Source organism: Megalops cyprinoides, chromosome 7 (assembly GCF_013368585.1).
Source record: "Megalops cyprinoides isolate fMegCyp1 chromosome 7, fMegCyp1.pri, whole genome shotgun sequence".
In the NCBI taxonomy this organism is placed as follows: Eukaryota; Metazoa; Chordata; class Actinopteri; order Elopiformes; family Megalopidae; genus Megalops; species Megalops cyprinoides.
The window spans coordinates 27,693,494-27,716,733 of record NC_050589.1 but is presented as its reverse complement, the minus strand read 5'-3'; the positions used below and the strand labels follow the sequence as shown (position 1 = coordinate 27,716,733).

The 23,240-nt window shown below is 43.9% G+C and overlaps 1 protein-coding gene across 3 annotated transcripts; it reads right to left on the bottom strand.

Annotated features, from left to right (window-relative positions):
- Positions 1-582: 582 nt before the first annotated feature.
- mybpha (myosin binding protein Ha) lies at positions 583-21,445 on the bottom strand. Of its 3 annotated transcripts, none has more exons than XM_036533798.1 (13): positions 21,096-21,445; positions 17,372-17,434; positions 17,082-17,216; positions 15,526-15,693; positions 12,459-12,547; positions 12,085-12,280; positions 11,516-11,655; positions 9,600-9,759; positions 8,528-8,664; positions 4,493-4,679; positions 3,870-3,922; positions 1,154-1,201; positions 583-952 (listed from the first exon to the last, which is right to left on the bottom strand). In XM_036533798.1, exons 1-11 carry the CDS (start codon positions 21,346-21,348, stop codon positions 3,891-3,893), a joined length of 1,560 nt encoding a protein of 519 aa, XP_036389691.1. In that variant the 5' UTR covers positions 21,349-21,445; the 3' UTR covers positions 583-952; positions 1,154-1,201; positions 3,870-3,890. The 3 variants fall into 3 exon arrangements, with proteins under 3 accessions (XP_036389691.1, XP_036389692.1, XP_036389693.1); XM_036533799.1 differs by having other exon boundaries at positions 1,154-1,198; XM_036533800.1 differs by lacking the exon at positions 17,372-17,434.
- Positions 21,446-23,240: the final 1,795 nt, after the last annotated feature.

Sequence of the window (23,240 nt, the reverse complement as noted above, 5' to 3'; positions counted from 1 at the left end):
TAGTAACTCATGTGTAGTTGGCAACAGGTCACAGCTTTCAAGAATGAACTTGATTTTCTTTTGGTACCAAACTGTTTGTGGAATATGTAGAAAGAGTAGGTGTCTGTCTAACAACGGATGTTTTTTTTTTTTTTTTTTTTATCCCTGTTACTGTAAATGCTTCCTCAACCCCAGTGGTTAATGTTTCATTAGATTGTTTTAAACTACAATAGTTTTGTGCTCAGTGAACTAGCTCTGAACTAAGTAAATGGAACAAATGGATACATTCCTTATAATTTATTCAAAGAAAACCTACCTTTTTACAATGAGATGCAGAAGTTTTTTCAACCCTACTTTTAATAATGTGCACATGAGAGTGTTAATTGGTTCATGCACAAGAGTATGAGTTCAATTGATTCTAACGGACAGTTAAGGTTAAAGTTCCTTGCTATTAGACTGAATCTGGGTATAAGTGTGGTTATATACAGTAATGCCAGACAAAGAAGCAGAGCTTTGTACAAAGGTGGACATTTCTGGTCAACATCTGTACTGGTGAAGAGAGGACATACGCACAGAACACAAAGACTATTTTATTAAACTGGGTAGAGAATGAAGATATCCATTTTAATAAATGTTCATGCAATTCCATACAATCAATGCCATATAGTGTCCATGTGTTTCACTCACAGATATTAACTGTTTACAGATTTGTTCAGCTGCAATAGAGGACACAGTCAGGAATACCATTTCTGCAGATAAGTACATTGTTCCATCTTAATTGTTAAATCTAAATTCTAAATTTATATTTGGTTTGCAATGAAGTGGGTTTTTTCTTACAAGAAAAGGGAAAATTCAAGGCCCTCATGGGATCTCTTGGATGCAGAACAACTTGCCTCCAGTTTAACTCATTAAACTGTCTTTCTCTTAATATTTACACGATTCACTTCAGCTTTCAACCACCTTCACAATCTTCCTGGAAGATAGAAATAAGAAACAGATAAAGATCAGAAATGACAATGACAATGGCAATTAAGTATTTCATTTTCTCTCTCTCTCTCTCTCTCTCTCTCTCTCTCTCTCTCTCTTTCTCTCACACACATGCACACACACAATATATGTAGGTGTGTGTGTGTATAATTTCCATAAAAATTTTGAGCCGCTGTGATTTCCTCACCTTCTTTATTTCTTGGGTGAGGCTCCTGCTGGTCATAATTTGCAACTGCTAGACATTGGTTAAAGAATTATAACACAGAACAAAAGGCAATTGTGAGTTATAACAATCAAGAAAATACCTTAGCACCTCATGAAATGTTGAGACTTAATCCATTACTGTAAAATTTGAAAATGCTAAATTTTGTCTGCTGTGCTCTTTGCTCAATAATTCTTATCTGGTTGTAAATACATACACAAAAAACTATAACTGCGTTTGAAGAGACAACATTTGGGCATAACATTAAAACAGACTTGTTCCTAAAACAGGTAATGACCACATGCAGCCTCAATGCACTAATTAACATTGTCATTACATGCAAAACATCCCTCCCCTGCTGCAGCACACAGTAAAGAAAATTCCTCCTTCACTGATCTTGTGTAGCTTAGCTGATCTGTTTTCACAAGAATCTGGCAGCTTGGATATGTGTGACTGGAAGGTTTTATCACATGTTCGCTAACTATTAACCAAACAATCAGCTCTGTGTGTTTCACTATGAAAGCTGTGTCTCTGCTGTTGTTGAAGCTAAAAGTGATCTGATTTGCTGGTTCGTTCTGAACATTTATGACAGTGAACCAATGCCATCTACAGCAGAACATCCACAGCCAGCACAGGAATGCCAACAGCACTGGAACCTCCTGTTACCAACTGGAGCCTCTTAGACGGAGAACAGAAGGAACGCAGGAGCTGGATAACATAACAGAATGTCTATGGTAAGATCTGCTGTGTTTTTAGCACTGCCTGGACATAAAAGCAGCCTTTATTCTGCAGTGTTCAGGCAGCGGTAGCCTCGCCTGCTGCTGCTGTCGAGTCAGGGAAATGTGAAGAAGTTGTGCGGGCAAATCGTATGGAGTCTTTATGGGGTCATTTTTAGAACACTGCCATCGAGAGTATTTCAATGGGAGAGGCCACATTCTTCCTGTTTGCTCAGCTACCATGTATGGCCCCACACGGAGGGGGGACACAGCTGACCCCTCTGTAGCGGGACCCAAATAGACAAACAAATATGAGAGCAAAGTGTTCAAATGCAGAGGCAGGCCCCTGCCTCGCTGTTTCCTCCTCCGAGCCCTGGCCCGAGGCTGGCTCTCGTTACTTTGTAACAGGAGCAGGATGAGATCACATGGTTTCAAATGCGCCAGAGTCCAAACGTACAGCCATGCCAACATTGTAAACAATCAGTGTTCAGGTCTTAGAATGTGATGTCCCCATATGACAACAAAGACTCATTTGCTTTCATTTTTCAATATATACATATTTTTTTTCCACTGACTCCTTTCTCCAAAAGTGAGAAACTATGTGAGACTTTGAAAAGCAAGTCAGCTTGCTGAGTGGTGCTATATTACGAGAGGTCAGGTGCTGGGAGCGAGATGCATTCCTTCTTTATGTTTCCCATGAAAAACTTGCCAGCTGCTCTTTAAAGTCCAAGTGACAACACAAACCCCGGTACTCACTTACATGGTACATACACAAAATGCAATAAGTACATACTCATTTGCGAGTCACACATATTCTTATCAATGTGGGCTTCTGATATGTTACTATTTGGCATTGAAATCTGGATCACAAGAATCTCCACCACATTATCACCTCCAAATGTGGCTCCTCTCGCTACGCAAAAGAAAGGCGAACCGCTCTGGAATTTTTCCAAATAATTTGATCAATTTGCTGTTTTGAGTCTGTAGCCAACAGCATAACAGGCAGTCGGCATTTCGGATCTCTGACTCAAGGTGCATCCTTTTAAATGATCCCTCCGACCCCTGTTAAACTCCACCTTTTCAGAACCCATCTCCAGCCACGTTTGAGGAGAGGCCAACGGGTCGGGCCGCCTGTCAGTAACGTCGTAGAGCTGCCAAATTCAATGTTTTAATGCCACAGCAGTTGTGGTCACTTCACGCGGTACCTACTCCCTTTGGATAGGTTCACACTTTGTGACATTTGCCATCATGGCATCAGAGCACCACAGCACACTAAGATTTATGCACGCTTGCATGAAACTAAATTCTGAGGTCAGGCGACCTTTACGGCACACGTGTAACCATTTCAGACATCGGCTGATGGTGCAGATTTGCAACGATCAGAGAAAACATGATGGCAATAAAGCAGCTATTGCTGTATCCTGCTGAGGAGGCAAGGCAATTTGCAAACAGGGGGAGCAGAAAACTTACCTTTGAACACATACGGACTTATGGTGTTAATAGTCACAAAAAACATGCTTAGTATTTTTACTGGTTCTTTTTTCCAGTATTGTTTTTAAATCATTTGAGAACAAATAGACTGAAAAGATGTATCAGTGCACACTGAAAGATACTGCGGCAGTAGAACAACAGAGGGAAATGAAACAAACTACACAGTCTCAGTCATGTGTAGCTTTTAATGTGTTCTTATGCTTTGATTATTATTATTGTTGTTGTTGCTGTTGTAATCCTTTCACTGCATCATCCAGGTGTGCAATCAGTCAAAATCATATAGTGTTAGCCAGCCTTAGGTCACACTGCTATATGGGGTTAATTTATCATTTCCATTCACAGTTTAGCCACAAATCAGACAAGCAAGGCATCAAAAATCTTTGCACATTACATTCAACACTTTTCAATTACCAACAGTCATAAAGAAATGACACAAGTATTTTAACTAAACGTACAAAACGTAACTATACAGATATCACTGATATCACACTGACCTGTATGCATGTGATGTGGGTCTATTTCTTGTCAGCTTCTGGAAGAAGGACCTCTGTTGAGAAAAGCCAGATTAGTAGAGTCATTCTCAGCATACAACAACATTAATTCAAAATGAATAATATTTGAATATCAAAGCTACTGCTCCTCTATAAAGCTCAGTGGTTATCTATTTAAAGCATGGTTTTAATAGTTTAACGTTACATATGACAACTCAAAAAGCCCACCTGGCCCCACACTGCCACAGTTCCAACACATTTTTACTTAAAAGCTAGGCAGATTCATCATTTAACTACACCTCATATGTTTTTCAGACAAGACGGAAAAGATAATGGCTACATGGTGGAGCCATAACCATGTTTCACTCTAACTGGTAGTTGGAGAACACTTCCGCCCTCAAGCTTCTGGAAGCATGTATCCATTCTGTTTTCTGCTGACACCTCAAGACAGGAAATGTTCACGATTTTGAACCTCCGCTACAGATTGTCATTTTGCACGGCCAGCATATTCAGTCCCAACTCAAATACAAGCATTGGGAGGCAACGCTTATGTTCATATCGGTGGACTTCCGCCCTGTTTCAGCCTGACGCCCACCCCCAGGCCCTGTCCCTGTCCTCTGACTCACGTTTAACCTCCAGCTTGCAGGCGACGGTGGCCTCTCCGTGGGCGTTGCGCGCCCTGCAGGTGTAGATGCCGCCGTCGAAGCTGCAGGGCTTGCGGATCTCCAGGGAGCACACGCCCTGGTTGCTGATCTGTCGGAACTTGGGGTCGTCGCCGATGATCATCTGGTTCTTCATCCACTCGATCTTGGGCTGCGGACAGGACAGCAGCAGACCGTCACTTGTCACAGTGAACACCGACTATGTTTTAGACTGGTTCACTGACTAGGCCCTTCTTATGCTACTCAACTGCTGTGCATTTTAAAAAAGCAGTTTGAAGGACGGTATCCATTACTGACCTGGGTGAACTGATTATTTCTTATTAATTATTATTATATAGTTTTATTCATTATCCTTTTTAAATTATTATAGGTTACTGGTAACTTTGATTTGACTTGATTTAGACAGATCTCACTATTAAGTTCACACACTTAACAAGTTAGCAAAAATAATCATTAGTTTTGGAGACAGGTGAAGGCTCCTCCTTTATGGTTGTGTCCAGGATGTCTTGCTTATCTGGGTATAGCTGCAGATAGTACTCTCCAATTATATAGCTGGATAATTTACTGAAGCTCTGTTAAGTTACCCTACAGAAGGGCAGAACAGCAGTGTCACCACCTGAGATTTGACCCCACAGACTTCTTAGTGAGTGAAGTTCCCTTGCCATTATTTCCCATTACCGTCCCTGTTTACTCTTTGTTACTGATTAGTTTCCAGCACCAACTGTCTTTTTGGATTAGCCCCTTTGAGACACATTTTATTTGATGAAGGTATTATATGTTGTGTAACTGAGAATTGTCTCACACATTAATTATTGCTGCTTTGTGTTATCTGCTTCTGAATGACGGCTATGAAATTATGATTGCTCAACACTATGTAATTCATTCAAATCGTGGTTCTACTTTTTAGCAAACCGTGTGGACCACCAAGGGTGACAAATAAACAAAAGCACATCATGATATCCCCCATGCTAACTCCAGCCATTCCCCACTAATGCAAGGGCATGTTCTCCTTGTGGGGGGCATCCGGTTGGACTGACATGCCCAGGGCAGGGGTGTCCTGTCAACCCCCTCGGGGGGCGGGAATTTCACACATCCGAAACCGGCACCTTTCACCCCCCCCCCCCCCCCCCCGTGGCACACCACACATTCAACAGAGCGGTGACCCGGTGGTGTCAGTGTGTACTTTAGCACTCCCTCCCAACCTGCCTGCAGTGACGGGGCACTGTGTCTCCTCGCCCAAGGAGACCTGAGATTCTTTTACAGTAGCTGCAGTGGACCAGGTGGGGTGCTAACAAGAGCCCTGTAGTCACCTCAATCCCGACCAACTGAGAGTAAACACACACAGGGACGAACGCTCTGACACCTGGCGATGTGTCATCACTCCGCGTGCTCGGCGCCTCCGGAAAACTGAAGAGCAGCTGCTTCGTGCAAGGCCTTTCCTAAACGGTGCCCTTTTGCATTGCGCTGGAGTCGCGCTGCGTCATTTGGGCAGCGGCCCTCACAGAAAAGGCGCTGAAGCGATAACAAGGTTGACGCCTGAAAATTTTGCACTGGTCAGCTTTAGGTTCCAGGAATGACGGTGGCAACTCTCACTCTACACACAATCCATGACCCCGGAGTGCCCTGCCACCTGCGCAGCAAATTCCAAGTGTTTAAAAACAGAGCCAAGATAAGGGCACTGCATGTTACACAAGAGACATTGACTGCAAAGGAATTGCCAACATCCCTATGAAGTCATGTTAAACACATCGAAGTGAAGGAGGGACTGCGCTGATAAACGCTGATAATGAGGCATCTAGCACTGGAAGCGAGTGGCTAAAATAGGCCTTGGATGACAGACCCAGATGGACACTTTGCAGTGGGAGACAGAGCCAGGGGAGCCATTTTGAGCCTGTGCCATTCCCGGTTATCACTCCCGGTTCTCTGTGAGAACCCTTATCGGCTTTCTGAGTGGAGTCCCTCTCTTGTTCTCATCTGTTTCATATTGTGTCACAGGGGGCCTCCTGACACATGCCCTGATAGGGTTTCCCAAAGCGGACCAAGTCTGGTGGGCCTCCTTTCTTGGCAGGGCACAAGTATCCCTTCTCAGCTCATGCTGTCAGTTTAGCCACAGGAAGTGATCCCATACTACAAAACAGCCAGGGAGGGTCCCACACCGGCGTTTGGGTGTGGCAGACGATTCAGAAACTCTTGTCTCATTTTGTCTCATCACGAGACCCTCTTGCATAGTCTAAGACTTTTAGAGACAAAATCAAATCAATCCAAGCCATCAAACTGTATACAGTGAGGCCAGTTTTGGAACATCCTATTCAACTGCCTTTGGTTTAAGCCTTGTGCATTAAAACTTGCTCTCTGAGGCCTTTTAGTGTCATTTTGAACATACATTTCAAAGGGTTTATTGTGAGATGACATGGTTTAAGCAGAACATATGCATTCACAAAATCAGGCGTAAATTGAAAATTGAAAATTGGCAGTATCTGTGCTGGATAAATTCATATACATTTCTGAGTAAATTTAGCTGTATTCATACAGTACACTCATGTCAAGTGCACGCAGTCGATTAACAAGATGGAGATGAGTTATTATTACAGGGGTACTTTGCAACATGCAAGGGGAGCTAGGCAACTCCAGCACTACTCAGTTACTCAGTTACTGTTTATGGTATTAGACCACTCTGACTATCCACGGCGCTTAGTTAAGATTAGCGTTCGACTTTCAGACGCTTCAGTCATTTAGCACAGTATCCAGTGCCCCTGTCACTCATGGGAGGAGACCCACAGTCGAAGAGCAGGACGCAGCGCTGCGGTCCTGATGGAAAATGTCGCGCCAGGCACACAGCCGGTGACGGCGAAGGGCTTTGCAGTGTATTTGGTCATCGCACTTATTCAGCGAGTTCTCCGGTTCAGCTGTCGTGAAATCTGACACTGTGCCTGCTTTGGCAGGGCAGATGCTGCAACCCTTGTAGTGGCCTCTAGAGGGAACACAGCTGGTCTTGTGGTTGACATAAAGAAAAAGCAGCCAGTTCCCCCACCCGTTCAACAACTGCAGTGCCTATTTTGAGGTAGCGGTAGCGTTCTGCTACAATTGCCTGTTTGTTTATTGAGTGTGGAGCCAAGGGCAACACGGTCACATAAACATGATGTCCCCACCATTAACCATGACCTCCTGTCCAAGGCTGCACACGCTGTTTGTTTAGCTAATGCTCATCCTGAACTGCCACATATGGCACTGCCAAACCTCCATAATTATCAGCAAGTATGACTTCAGGTATCGATATCAAAACCACATAACCACAGCTGTGACAAACTGTGGTAGCTGAGAAAGTATGTTTAATATTAGCAAGACAACATAAGTTGTGTGCATTGAAAAATGAAGACATATACGGACAAGACTAAATAATCTGGAAAAAAAACATAATTTTCAGAAAAGGAACCAAATGTTCGGTAAATATGGCATATCAACTAGTCATCGGTACAGATATTTTCTAATTCCTACAAACTGTACCGTGTATAATGTTTGCATAAACAGATCTTCTTGCCATAAATCAGCAACATAATTTCACGAGCATTTAAGTAAAATAGATGGAGGCTGTGGGGATTGTTTTTGTTTTGTTTATTAAGATGTCTTGACGTGTGTACGAGTGACACTGCCGAGTGCTAACTCTTCACATCTGCTGATGTGATTTAAGGCACTATGTGGCTTGAAAGCAGGCCAGACAGCAGACAGATGGATACCACCATGATGAAAGGCCTTTGAGGTGTGCATCATTTCAACAACACCATGTGATGGATTGTGAACCTTCCGTCAACGCTTTGCAATCCTGATTTCATGTCGTTATTTTTATCGAGTCCGAAGCGTCACAACAGGTGATATTCAGCGAAACTGGATTGGGAACATGCAGTTAAAAAAAAAATGATAGCCTGCTATCTCTGTTGGAGGAGGACGACAACATTTTGCTTTCAGGAAGTGATGTAGAGGAAGTGCTGGAGAAGACTTTACCTTGGGGCACCCGCGCACGGCGCACAGGAGCTTGGTGGTGTAACCCACGGTCGCGGCCCGGTCGCTCAGGGGAGTCGTGAACTTGGGAGCCTCGCTGAAGTCGTGCTCCTTGTATTCCATAGGCTTGTAGACAATACCTGTGGGACATTTGACCGTCAGAGTCAGGACAGATAGAGGAAGAGGAGCGGCATTCCCTTGCTTTAACATTCATCAGCCCATGAATTAGGCTACTTTGAATGGAAGCCTTTTACAGACTTTTATCTTTATGCATGTTGACAGATGAACATCTAACATTTTTATGTGTAGTATCATAATGAGTTCTGGATTCTGTGATATAGTGACTGATGTATGATACTATACTCAGCTTCCCTTTGTCTAGTCAGGTTGCACAAGGTAACCTGTGGTTGGGCTTGAACAGTGTTATGCTCACACTCACTGGTCTGGGAGTGTTGTTTGCCTGGTCTGACATTGTTACTCATTCAACTTGAACAGACACACTTCTGTTCCTTTGTGGTGGAAGTCACTCTGGATAAGAGCATCTGCTAAGTGAATGTAATGTAATGTAATGTAAAAGGCTCCTTCAATTCACCCCCTCAAATGAAATCAATGACATCTTTCCATGCTTTAAGTGATATTAGCTAGAAGCCTTGCTTCCAATGATGTGTGAACTGAGTTCAGACCCAGGGCTTATTTCATTCAGCTTTATTTGGAAGTGCATTAGTCCCTGTGTCCAACACCGCTGGAACACAACTCCTACTCCCTAATTGCTTCCATAAATAAATTCTCAAGTAACACATGCCATTCTCAGAAAGTACCTGTAATCGCATGGCAATATGATAACTTTGTCACAACGCCGCAGGAACGTTGTGAAAACATTATGTGCTGGCTGGGGTATCGCCCCTGTCGTTCTGGAAATCCCATGTCCCTGCAGTGGGGACATCCAACCCGCCCTGGCCCACATAGCTTTTGGTTTTGTCTCTGAGCGGCACAGGAAATGATCAGCGGTGCCCTAAATCCATGCCTTCCACGAGCACACAGTGAAGTCCCAGGGCTACAGAGAGCAGCACCTCACCTGTCTTCTGGATGGTGGCTAATGTCTTTGTTACAGCAGCTTCCTCACTCCTTCCACACTTGTTCTCTGCAAAGGCCCTGAAGGAGTAGGAGTTGCCCATGATGAGGTCGGAGATGGTGGCGGTGAGTCGGTGGTAGTGCTCCAAGACAGTGAACCACTCCTGCAACAAGAACACAGCAACGGCAACATGGGCTGGGGCGCAAAAAGAAAATACGACTTTAACAGGATCTAAGGCATAGACCAGGAAGATGAGTTTAACCAGAACGTGACTAAAACATTTTAATAAGAAAATCCATCAACCAATCAATCAATCAATCAATCAAACATTCAAGGAGTCATTTCCATCTGCTAAGTGCACATACTTTTTTCCAATCTAGGACTACTAATCCAGCTGCTTGATGACTTTTCCAGAGGACACATGATTCGTTTCAGGAATCCATTTGATACACAGAGTTCCAATAACATGTCATGTTTTCCTGTCATATATTTCTTTCCAAGATCAGCCTTGGGAACACTTTGACCTCATTATCGAGTATCACAATTTTCATTTCAGTCACTCAGGCACTGCCGTGCATTTTTTCCCTTCCCTGGGTTTCTGCGAAACCGCCGCCGTCTCTCAAAGGACCAAAATGGCCATACAAGCTGATGGGCCAGCTTGTGTCCAAGGCCTTATACAGAGGCCGAACTCTGCCATCCGGATTAGATTTACACGCCTGGCAAATGGCTAAATTAGTCCTCGCTTCACCTTATGACAGCATACATACCCCCCCCCCACCCCCCAAACACTAACCCCCCCTCGTCAGCACCGTGTCCCCTCCTGTCACTTGCTCTGACTGTATAATGCGTCAACGGGGAGCCACGTCGGGCTTCCTTGTCCCTCTCAAGCCAGGCTTCTGTCAAAGCCCTGGAGAAAGCCATCACTCATGGCCTTAAAAAGCTCCTTCGTCACCCCTCAGACTCTCAGACCCTAATTTTAACGCAAAGGCAGGGCCAGAGCTGGACAGGGCTCTCGGTTCAGGCTGAGAAGAAGCCACTCAGCAATATTAGGATCAGAAATAGGGGGCAGTGTAACCACACTGTGTACCAGAAAGGTCTCGTCACCCTGAGTCCTCTTCTTGTGGCTCCTCTGACTCATAATGCAGCGCACATCTCCTACCTACTCCCTCACTATCTTCAAGAAACATCTGAAGACACAGCTCTTCCTCACTCACCTAAACACCTGAATCACTACCATCTAAAGCATTTATGTCTTAATCTTTGTTTTCCTTAAAAAAATCAAATCTATGGTTTCATGCACTTGTATCTCTACTAGATAGCTTGTACCTTTACTGGCTAACTATTGAAACTTGGTCATGCAGCGCTTCTAATATTATTGACTCCTTATATGGCTTTTTGCTTGTGTTGTAGTCTGCTTCACTTGTAAGTTGCTTTGGATAATAGCATCTGCCAAATTACAAAATGTAAATGTCAATGTAAATGACACCTTCTTGGTGAAACGTCACTCAGTAAATACCCCCTCTCCCAAAAATCATGATTTCATGAAGAAGGAAACTCTTTGACTTAGCAATAAGCATGACAGAAAGCATGTGAGCTGCCTTTTATGACAGCACTTATATATATATATTTGCAATGAACTATGATCAGCTTGGAGCATCAACAGAGATCACCCATGATCTCTGTTGATGCACCCTCTGTTTCAAGAATCCCTACACACAAATATTCAGTGAATCCAGCCATTTTTTCCAATATGGGGAGGCCTGAATCGGGGGTCGATTTTCTTCAACTTTGAATATTAGCATTGATTGCTCTAAGTGTCATGCCATGACTGACTATATTCATAGATTGTGCAAGACTTGCCTAACTACCCACAACCGTAACTTATAAGTTCAGCCATTCTTGATGCCGAAGTTGCTCACCCCAGTCTTCTTGTCAGCCTTCTGGATGGTGTATCCTGTAATTTCTGTGTTGCCAGTGTCCTTGGGTGGGGTCCACTCCAGTGCAGCGTTGAAACCCCAGCTGTCCACAAGCTTGATGCTAGTGGGTGGACCGGGCGGCTCTGCAGGCCAGAAAGCAGACAAAGACCTCCAGGAATCAGCACTCAGGAAGGCTGTACAGAAAACTGATTTCAGGAGAGATGTTAAACTGAGGTCCTTTAAGGGTAGGGCGGTTTCCTGGTGTTGTGGCTAAAATTCCATTCAGGCTCTTTCCATGTGATCATGGAACAATTCAATTGTCTGAATGATTCCTTCTCTCCCCGCCACAAGTGTGGTGAGTTTGTAGTATCCAGCTCCCCAATGAGAAGCTGGACACTACAAATCAGTGGTAGCTGAGGTGAGTTACCCCTTTCCTGTAAAATGCTTTGTTATCCTTGGAAAGGAATATACAGACCATCCATTTGTATTCTTGCTCTTATTCCCACATACTTTGACTAAACCAATGTCATGGTCTAGCCTCTGTCACTGTCACTGGTAATGATGGTACTCACCGACAACCTGAATGACGATGGTGGCTTTGTCTTCAAAGCTCTCCACCTTCACGGTCATCTCGTAATTGCCCGAGTGGTCCCTTTCAGCCGTGCGGATGAACAGGATGCTGTCCTTGTCACTGTTCCGCACACTGACCTTCTTGGGATCCAAAGGCTGACCATCCTTTGTCCAAGTCACCACAGGTTTGGGTTTGCCCTAAACGAAAACAACAGGAATGGGGATTGGCTGAAAACAGGCTACTTCCTGCTAAAAATTGTTCACATGAGGAAAAAAAAACATTTTGCTGGAATCTCGGCACGCTCCATGCTCATAATGGCAGACATATACATTCACGGGATGCTGACAGGTCTAGCTCTTTTCCAGACCAACTCACCACAAAGGGAATGACAATATTGATCTGCTGTCCGTTCTTCTTGACGAGCCTCGATCTGAGGAAGCGGGGCAGGCGGATTTTGGGACGATCTGCACGTAAAGGAGCAATTAATAACTCACGTACTGCTGAATATTATTTTTTCCAGTCTGCTTTGGCAGAGAGAGTACGAAGGGTTTGAAACCCTTGACCCTTTAGCCCAGTGATTTGACCCCAACACCATCCGCTGCTCCCAATCCATCACAGACATTATCTGTGAGCATGACACTTCAGATACACATCTAATGTGAAAGGTCACAAACGCTGAGAATGACAGGTCACCCAGACCCTAAATAGATGAACCACTCCCTGGGAAAAGACATGTCAAGGAGTTAAAATTAAACTTGCCACTGAAATGGATTTTTATGTGAAACACTGTACCACCTCTGACAGTACACTTTCCCAACCCTCTGACATCAATTGTTAATTGAGGGGTAACATCATAAACTCTTATGGCTGCTTGTGGGCACACCTCAGTTCTGAAATGTTCGAACTGGAATGAAAGTTGGACGTGGAAAAGTTAGTTGCTACAGTTTTGGAAAGGAGTGATCAATTTATGAGGTGGATGCTTTCATCTTCGTTGATGCAGGACCTTCAAAGGTGAAATGTGAAAACCAACACCTGCTGAAGACGTCACATGGCAGACATGACAGGTTTACTGCTGATCTGAAGCAACTGGAAACTCCAACATAATTGGGTATATTGATTCCCCCCAACCTGAGAAGACACCACACTCTTTCACAAACTTCAAACCTTTTTCTTTTTGATTTTTTTGGAACATTCAACCTGTGAGAATCACTCCATTTGAGAGAAGAGTTCAATGTTTTCAAGCTTCCAGCTGTTAGCATTGGCAGACTAGCGTTGTGAACATTTTGCGGATGAGAGGACGAGTGTCCAGCAGATTAAAGAAACGCATGTGGACATGAATAGTTTTCACGGTGTCCTGACTTGACACACTTTGCAGGATAGTTTTGGTTTAAGCAGAATACCGTGTGCCAGATTCAGAGTCCCTGGCAAATCTCCTCAGGACTCAGACAGCCTACAGGACACATGAGATCCAGAGCCTTCCCCTACTGTGCCTCCCATCACCCTTCCAGCAAGAATTCAACCCCCGCCCCCTCACACACACTCACTTGTCACTGTCACTCTGCTAGGACTACAGCAACCCAACCCTGCTCCAGTAAGCACTCCATCCGAGGGCTCAGCGTGGCCCAAAAACCCTCGTTCTTAATCCTCGCTAATAGCTTCACTTCCCAGTTATTTTGCAGGCATTCGCGGGCAACCTGGTTGTTTTCACTGGGGCGATGTGTGTGTGGTGGGGATGGTTCATATCATTCCTTTATCTGCAGGCTAACATAAAGCAGATGCAGCTGACAGAACTGCATGGCGTCTGATGTTTCCGTTAGAGGGCGCTAATCAATATGTGCCAGTCAAGCTCAAGTTACGGATCCCCTGCCCGCCTGTAGTCCATGACAGACTTGATGATTTCTGCCCTTGGTGGCCTGTTTACAAACACCATCTCCTTAATTTAGAAACCACACCGAGGACTGTGGCATATTAGCCGATGTGTGATTTTTTTAAATGACTATTCACCACATCAAAACCGGATGAAAAGAGGACTAGGCAGGCTTAGGAATTCTAAATTCAATTTTCAGATAAAAGAGATGAACGCAAATTATAATGTTTACCTACCTCCAAGTGAGGGAAATTATGATCTAATAGTGATGAGGTCTCTGCTGTCCTAATCTCTGATTTGTATGTCAATGGTGGGTTAAACCTCTGAACTGATTTAAACTTATAAACTTAAACTTTTATTGATTTAATATGTGTGTTTTTTCATGGTTGAGTCATTTCTATTGGGTCAAGAAATCAGTTGTCTAGTCTCAGGACATGTCCTAACTGTGGCATAACATGAGCTAAAATAATATTAATAATACACTAACTGTTAATTCAAACATAACCATACGTTTACTGTACCTTGATGCTAAAACCACATGTAGAAATGCCCCTATCTAACCCTTTTGTTAAACGTGGCTACCAGTTGACAGTCACAAGGTAAAAACCTGCCCTGAGTTGTGAGTGACAAATGGACTAGGCACACATCGTACGGCCGTGGGGTTCAGCTTTTACCCCAAAGGTGGTGACACTGCATTATTGGAGAGTATTCCGCTGAAGCGACCAGTCGGAGACCAAGAATTTTACCTTGCTCAGCTTCTTACAAGTAACTCTATTCAGCATGGCCTCTGCAGCTGACCTATTTATGTAACAGATCTCCGTTCATACGCCAGCTTGTGTTTCAGGAACGGGGTGGAAAAAAAAAACCCTTCTGAATTGGCACAGCTCGGAGAAACAGACAAACAGCGGGGACAAAAATGAGCACTGGCAGCCATCTTTGTTTTTGAAGAGAGTGACAACACTTACTTTTTATGTTTATAATTTAATGCCAATGAAAGCACTTGTCAGCGCAGGATACTGGATTTATGTTTCCACATCTGCAGAGTCCATTCAGTGGGAGGGGCCTGGCGGAAGGCCATGTTACTCCACCCCTCCATACTCCGAGCCAACTTGCCATCAACACGGGGGCAGTTTGGCTGGTTACCCCAAGAAACCACCTGCACCTGCACTTGCCAGCTCAGTCACCAACATGTCCAAAAAAAAAAACATTTGTATCTGGATAAAAGATAACTTCAACCATACCACATCACTGTTAACTGCTTAACGTTACTGTTAACTGCTTAACAACAAAGCCTATGTCGATATGGCTGTGGAAATCCAAGCACAAGCTGTTTCCCTGCAGCAACATTCAGAGACCTTCTTGGGAGCTAATTCAGCAAGACAGACTGAGGGACAAGCATGGTAATCTAAGCAGAGGGCAGGGGTCAAGTCCTGCAAAATCGGCAAGCTAAGCCTGCATTCAGGCCAGAAGAATGGAACTCGGCCCAGCTGGTTTGGGGAGTAATGTGTGCATGAGTCAGGAGTACGGAGGGAGGGGGGGTGTGACTGGACCCCGTCCTGAGAGTCCCCAACTCACCCACAACCTCGGTCACTTTGACAGGCTCGGCCAGGACACCGGGCTCGCTGCGGCCTCCAGGGTTGACCGCGACCACACGGATGTGCAGGACGTCCCCTTTCGTCAGGTCCTTGATCACTAAGCGGTTGGACTCTGTTGGCTCTGCATTTACCACCACCCAGTCAGTTGCTGTGGAGCACCAGAAAAATGAGAGCATAACATCAACACAATGAACATAGACTTATGGTTTCAATAGTGCCTGGGTTCACCAAACACTTCTCCCTGGGTATAGAAAAATGTGTGAGATATGCGAAATGCTTTATGTAAAAAAGTTCAACATTTTTTTTCTTAAAAGTAGGGGTAATATAAAGAAAATGACCAGCACTTATTTCTGGATTATATGATATTATTATTTTAGAATCACTGGTATCATGGAGGGATTATCCAGTTAGACCTTAAATTAGCATCTGTGTCAGTCTGCTAAGCAACTGTAGACCACTGTTCTTATTATAGCCAGCCAAACTTCAGATATATGTGGTGTTCTATCATTTTTACTACTCACAACTATAATTACAAACTGCACCTAAGTGTTTTGTCATAAACTTGTTTCAGTCTGGATTATGTAATTTCAGAGGTAGCTCCTTTCTGACCTCAGCATAAATCCAGGTTCTAAATGTGGGCTTTGAAGATAGAGTGACGACTCTTGACATAGAGTCTGCCTAATAGGGGCAGGAGAAAGTTACGAATCAATCTACTGGTGACACTTCTGAGACAGGTGCAACCAATGGGCCTGACATGCTAGTACAATTTTTGACAAATTTCCATGTTAAATTTATGTCACATCACAGATGGCTTCCTAATCACATACTTAAGACCAAGTTTAAATGAGCTTGACAGCATAATCAAATTCACCATTAAAAATGGGGATAAAGATAAACATCTTTTTGACTCCAGATTTATCTGTGCATTGTTTTTTTTTTTTGTAAAATACTGAATACATGCTAAGCAACATTCCAAGAACCTTTTGAGGTTAGGGTTGTGCTTGTGGGAGATTATCAAGTAATGTAAACTTCCAGTTGTGATCCAACAGTTATTTCCCATGTTGATTGATATTTACTAAACACACACTTTATGAAAGCACATTTTAATAGTATGACCCAAGTCTCACATTGGACAAATTGAGAAAAGTGTGTTTGCACAGAATGTATTGTTAAGTATTGCAGTTAATATGCAATAAAATGACAGTGCTTTAATGATTAATGAATATTCATGGATTTTTCCAAATTGAGCCAGCTGCTGTGAGGAATCATAATTGGAGTTCAAGCTAAGTGCTGTTCTGCTCAGAAGCACATCTTGTGTGAGGTCACCAGGCAAAACATCACACCATGATTCACAGAGGTGCTGATGGGACGTGTGGCTCAGGACTGATTTAAAAGATCCCTATGACCTCTGTCTCAAAAGCTCAGCTCCCATATGCACCATAGGAAAATGAGGCTCATTACACTAACCACAAAACTTCACCCAAATAGCAACGATGGCCCTCCAACAGCCATGAGTATTCATTGGCAAGGACTTACTTTGGTCTTTACAGTACTCCACAGTGTACCCATCCAAGCCTGAGTCACCAATGGTCTCAGGTGGCCTCCATTTGATTGTGACTGAGGAGTCATTGACATCCTCAACAGTCACGTTCAGAGGTGCACTAGTAGGAACTGAATGACAAAAAAGCACAGGTAAGTTAATCTTGTACTGGCCAATGCTATGCGAAATATTACATTTATAATCAATTTACTTTTAAAACAAAAACAAATAAACAGATTCCAAGAGATGTAGGCCAACAAGGCTTTCCTCTGGACCGCATTTTTACCTGCTGGGGGAGGGGGCGTTGGGGGTTTGGGTTCCTCTGCAGGGGGCACTTCGGCAGCTGGGGCTATGTTAAATGTGCATTTAAATGAGATTAATGAAAAAGAGCGTATAATAAAGACAGCGTTGGGGTCAATTGCTCTTCGTTCTCAATTCCATTCCATTCTCAAAATTCCAGCCCCATCCTTATCCAGTTTTGTCCCTTGCAACCAGGATAAAATTCTGTGTGACACCAAACTGAATTGTATGCTTGAAGATTTCACCTCCCTTTCCATTGCAAAATGGAACTGGAATTAGAATTAGAACTGAAAAAAAATCATCGACAAAGATGTAATTGACTCCAACCCAGCAAAGAGCATAAATGGCGTTTTGGTGTCTTTTTGAATGCTAAATTACCCTTTGCGGGTGCTTCTTCAGCGGCGGGAGCAGCGGATTCTTCGGCGGCAGGGGCAGCGGCAGCGGCAGCTAATGTTAAATATTAGGCTATATGTTATTAGAGAAGCACACTTGACTCGATTCAGTAACACTTGATAAACAGTTTAGAAACTTAAGTATGGGAGACTGGGTGTCTTGGAATAGTTAGTGTTGTTAACAATTGTTAGGTTAAAGTTTGTCCAATCTCCAGAGACTTCCAAGCCTAGGGCAGACCCCATACTTATAGTGACTAACGGTTTTCCTTCGTTTTCCTTGAAACGTTGGTTTACCGTCGGCGGGGGCTTCTGGCGCAGCGGGAGCGGCAGCCTCCTCAGCGACCGGAGCGGCGGCGGCGGCTAATGTTAAATGTTAGATGTTAAATGACAGTTCTTGTCCGTTGCAAAGCAAACTGGTTCAGTTAAATGTGTAGATAGACAGCACCCAATTGAAACCATTCAGCTATTAGCCTCAACGTGAAGTTATCTTAACAACACTTTGGCGTGGTATCAAGATTTGAATTCAGTAGGATGACATTGGTGGCAAGATAAGTGGGAGAGAGTTTCTTTTGTCTCCGTCCTCAGTGCGCCTCTGGTATAAATGCAGCACATGGAGCTTCTAAGCCAATAAAGGCTCAGCTCGCGTTGTGTACGATGAGAAAAGAAACTCGTCAATCCTTGACATTATTTTACCATCCGCTGGTGCCTCGGCTTCAGGTGCAGCGGCAGGAGCAGCAGCGGGTTCTTCTGCGGCAGGGGCAGCGGCTGATGTTAAATTTTAGACGTTAATCGCTGTATAATCGCTGTATAATGTTAATACGTACTATTTGGTCGTAAATATCAACATATGGGGCACAAAACTGGAACCATATGGACATATTTATGACTAATTAGTAGTGATGTTACATCGTTAGTTGTGCCATTGTAAGAATTAAAAAGGAAAAAAGTACAACAGAGAGTTTCTTTTATATCCTCAGACACTGCACGATTATCGTTGATCTAAACGAATCACAGCATGCCTCTGGGTCAATCAACAGTTTATGTGTTTTGTACAGAGGAAAAAAAAGAAACTCTTCCTTTCTCCTTTCGTGTTCAAGAGCATCACTTGTGAGCAGATGTTGCAGAGATTGACTGCATCGGTGGTAGATGGGATTTCACCGATTATTGAGAATTCGATGGATCTGCGAAGCGTCTGCTCTAAACTGATGCCCGTGGACACGCAGTTTAAGTGTTATTTTACCACCTGCTGGCGTCTCACCATCTGGTGCAGCGGCTGGCTCCGCGGCGGCAGGTACTTCGGCAGCAGGAGCAGCGGCTGATGTTAAATTTTAGATGTGAAATGGTAACTGTAAAGTGTTAATACTTAATAATTGTTAGTAAATATCAATATGTGAGCAAAAGAACCGGAACCATACGGATATGATTTTGTATAATTATTTGCGCTGTAACATTGTTAGTTCATGAATGATCAGGTACAGCAACATCTATATAAGAATCTTGATTATTAAAATGCAGTTGTTACCATCAGCTGGTTTTTCAGCTTCCGGCGCAGCAGGAGCGGCGGGTTCTTCAGCGGCGGCGGCGGCTGATGTTAAATGTTATATGTTCAATTGCAGCTGTTAATGCTCTTGGATGACAAGTTACAGCATGCGGGTCTATAGAATAGTTAGAAGGTTTTATGCATAAATATTAGCGGTTTTAAGGTCTATAAAGTTACTGAATTTTCAGGTAACAAAGCTTGGTGAGGCGTGATGCATTTTGACAAGATTATTATTATTTTACCGTCAGCTGGTTTCTCAGCTTCTGGTGCAGCGGGAGCAGCGGGTTCTTCTGCGGCAGGAGCTGCGGCGGCTGGCGTTAAATGTTAGATGTTAAATGGCGACCGGTGCCTGTTAATGCTTATGCTGGATAATAAATGTTAGCATACAGTCTCTACATTACGGACGGTATGTCTAGTTGATAGCTAGTCGTTAGTGCGGTGCGTTTACATGCAACTGGCAGGTAATAAAACACTAGAAAGCCTAGCACCTCAATTTGTAAATGATTACTATTTTTAATTGTTAATTTGTTTACCATCAGCTGGTTTTTCAGCGTCCGGTACAGCGGTAGCAGCAGGCTTTTCTGCAGCGATGGCAGGGGCGGCTGACGTTAAATGTTAGATACGAAGTTAGAGGACACCTGTTGCAGGTAAACTGCACTAGTAGGCTACATGGTGAATGGCGACATAAACATAGTGCGCGCCATATGTATATACTGTAGCCCACGTTTAGTCCAGCCATTAGTACTGTACAAGTAGCAAACGAGAGCGCACCGTAAGCAAAGCGTCTTGTATTGTGGTAATAGGCTGTTACTGCAATTATGTTACCATCAGCTTCCGGTGCAGCGGGAGCAGCGGGTTCCTCTGCAGCAGGGGCGGCAGCAGCGGCTGTCGTTAAATGTTAGATGTTAAAAGATAGCTGTGTACTGTTAATGTTCAAAAAGGTAAATGTTCAAATGGAGAAAATGAAAAATATAAACAAAACGGGTAGGCCTACTGTGTGTTAAAGGTTAAGAGAACGATCGCGAGCAGCTATGTTAGACGTGCAATCAGATCGTGACAGCGTGTCTTATTACCATCAGCGGGAGCAGCGGCTGCTGGCTCTTCTGTTGCGGGTGCGTCGGCGGGGGCAGCCTCGGCGGGCGCAGCTTCAGCGGGGGCAGCCTCGGCGGGCGCAGCTTCAGCGGGGGCAGCTTCAGCGGGGGCAGCCTCGGCGGGCGCAGCTTCAGCGGGGGCAGCTGATGTTAAATGTTAGATGTTAATAAGCAGCTGTTGCATTGCAGCCAAATTGTAAATGTCATGCGTAAAATAAAAAAGTGGGCTAGTCTCATAGACTAGTGATTAATATTTCTTAATAAAAGCACAGCTGTTGAAAGCATGCTGCTAAACGAGTAATACAAGAAATCTTAAGAGATTATTAAGCATGGTGGGGAAAAAATGAAAATTTGAAAGATTCACATGCGCAAAGTTATCTCTTGGTTGATAGGTTACCGTCAGCGGGTGCCTCGGGTACTACGGCAGCGGCAGGTTCCTCCGCAGCAGGAGCGGCAGCAGCTAATGTTAAATGTTTATTTTTAGTAGTTAAAGGTTAGATGTTACTTGTCCAAAATAAAGCAGGTTCCATATAGTGAGTATTAAACAATAAAATAAAATATGAGCTTGATATACGACAGTTATTGCAGTTAATATAATAAAGTTAGGCGTATTAGCGCTTTAAAAGAAATTGCATATAAGTAAGCTTGATGAGGCAATAGGCTTTCTTCTTCCGAACCAGACAGTACCTTCTGGAGGGGGTGCAGGTGCGGCTTCCGCAGGAGGGGCCTCTGGGGCAGCCTCTGCCGGGGCAGGAGCTGCCTCGGCTGGAGCAGGTGCCACCTCAGCAGGGGCAGGAGCGGCCTCGGCGGGTGCGGGCGCAGCTGGTGCGGGCTCGGGGGCAGGCTCTGGAGCGGGCGCGGGTTCGGCCTTCTTTTCCGCTGTCTTAGGGGCCGCCTTCTTGGAAGGGGCTTTCTTGATAGGAGCTGGTTTGGCTGGCATGGTGCTGGAGTACCCCGAGGGACGGCCAGTCCTTTGAATGAAGCGTCCCAAGAGAGGACCGTCAAATATATATATAGCGCGACTTTGAAGTCAAGGAACTCCACCCCATGACAGCTTTATATATAGCTAGCTGCACGCGCAATGTCATCCCCTCTCCTTTCTCAAGGCGCCCGTATAAGCAATGCACAGGGGGCTTATGCATTGACTAGTGGCTGTTTCTGTGCATATGCAAGTTCTCACCTTGTTGGTTCAACTTACAGACTAAGGGCAGTTACAACGAAAAGTTCATATCTAATGCGTGCAGATTTTGTATTAAGATAAGGAGCTGAGGACCTATGCAAAGGTATGCCTTAAACGACACAAATAATAAAAAAAAAATCATTACGGATGTGGAATTATTCTTATTCTTATTCTTATTCTTATTCTTATTCTTATTCTTATCTTACTACATCTCCATAAAGTTTCAAGTACAGTTACTCTTGTGGTCGCTTGTGTACTGTGTTGACACAATAAGAAATGTCGCCCTCTCCTGGGATATCAGAGATGTATGTGAATAGAAATTCATCCCTTGTCATGAGTTTTTAAATAATAAGCCCGTTTAACGATTCACGCAAAATGCTGCACTGAATATTAATAAACAACATAAAAAGGGAATTTATACTTATACAGTTTAAGTGTATTTTCCCTCTGTTATACACAGGATGCATTTGATATGAAATTGCTCATTGCTAATTCCAGTCCTATGAATGTCATCGCTTTCTGTATATAGAAGATCTATATATGTATATGCAATTGCACAGACCCAACAGTCCAGTAATTAATAAATGTTACTCCATCTATCATGTTGCGGAATATTCTTGCTCAAGTTTATAGAATAAAACAGTGACAGTGTGAGCAGGCTCAGGTGTGTGGAATTTCAGACGAGATCGCCTTATTTTCCCATTCACATGAAAGGTCCTACCGGAGAAAACCTCTTCAATGAAAAAGAAGACTGTCACTTTCCAGACAGACAGAGACAACTGCAGGAACTCCGCTCTGTCTGGTGTGAAACCACACCACCATGACAACCTGCCTGCGGCATGTCGCACAGGGCCAGACAACAGCATCGGCTGGAGTGGTGTTCTTAAAGACAAATTACCACACGCAACTTTAGCAAGCACCTACACTGATAAACACAGGCTGAAATTGAGGTCCCAGTGTAGCTAAGAGGCCATATCGCATTGGAAGAGGCAAATCCAGTTTTAGAAGCAGTCCTGGCAAGGCCCACTGCATTCAAGTGGTTTGTGGTAGATTTATGAGAACGGCAGCGGTGATTTATGAAATGTTAATGCTTTAGGTCTATCGGACCCTGTTGAAGCCTCATCTGAGATGGCGTCAAGACACGAACCCACCATCAACCCCTCATTTCAAAATCGTTAACAAGTTAGAAATTAGTCCCCTGGAGCAACTCTTTTACAGAAACAGGGGGCCACTGACCAGTCACTCAGCTGTACACATTACATTACATTACATTACATTATTGTCATTTAGCAGACGCTCTTATCCAGAGTGACTTACACAAGTTACAGTTTTTACATGTTTTCCATTTATATAGCTAGATATTTAGTGAGGCAATTACGGTCTATGTACCTTGCCCAAGGATAAACCAGCAGTGCCCTGCCGGCAGGCTCGGCGCCAGGAGAAAATCCAGAAGGGTGCATCTGCAATCGGTGGGGGTGCACAAAAGGTCATAAATACTATGTAGACATCATGATATAACAGGGCAATGCACCCTTAACCACCCCCATAGCGCCAGTCTGTCTGGGAGGGAATTGAACCAGCAACCTTTCAGTTACAAGCCACACTACTTACCACTATGCTACACTGCTCACATGAAAAAAAATGCGCCAATT

Bases quoted from the DNA above. Each gene is read 5' to 3' on its own strand.
- mybpha (XM_036533798.1), bottom strand. From the start codon at position 21,348: ATGCCAGCCAAACCAGCTCCTATCAAGAAAGCCCCTTCCAAGAAGGCG. The intron at 12,548-15,525 runs GTGAGTTGGGGA...CTTTACGTGCAG, and splicing joins CAAAGTGACCGAGGTTGTGG to ATCGTCCCAAAATCCGCCTG. The intron at 3,923-4,492 runs GTGAGTCAGAGG...TTTTCTCAACAG, and splicing joins CTGCAAGCTGGAGGTTAAAC to AGGTCCTTCTTCCAGAAGCT.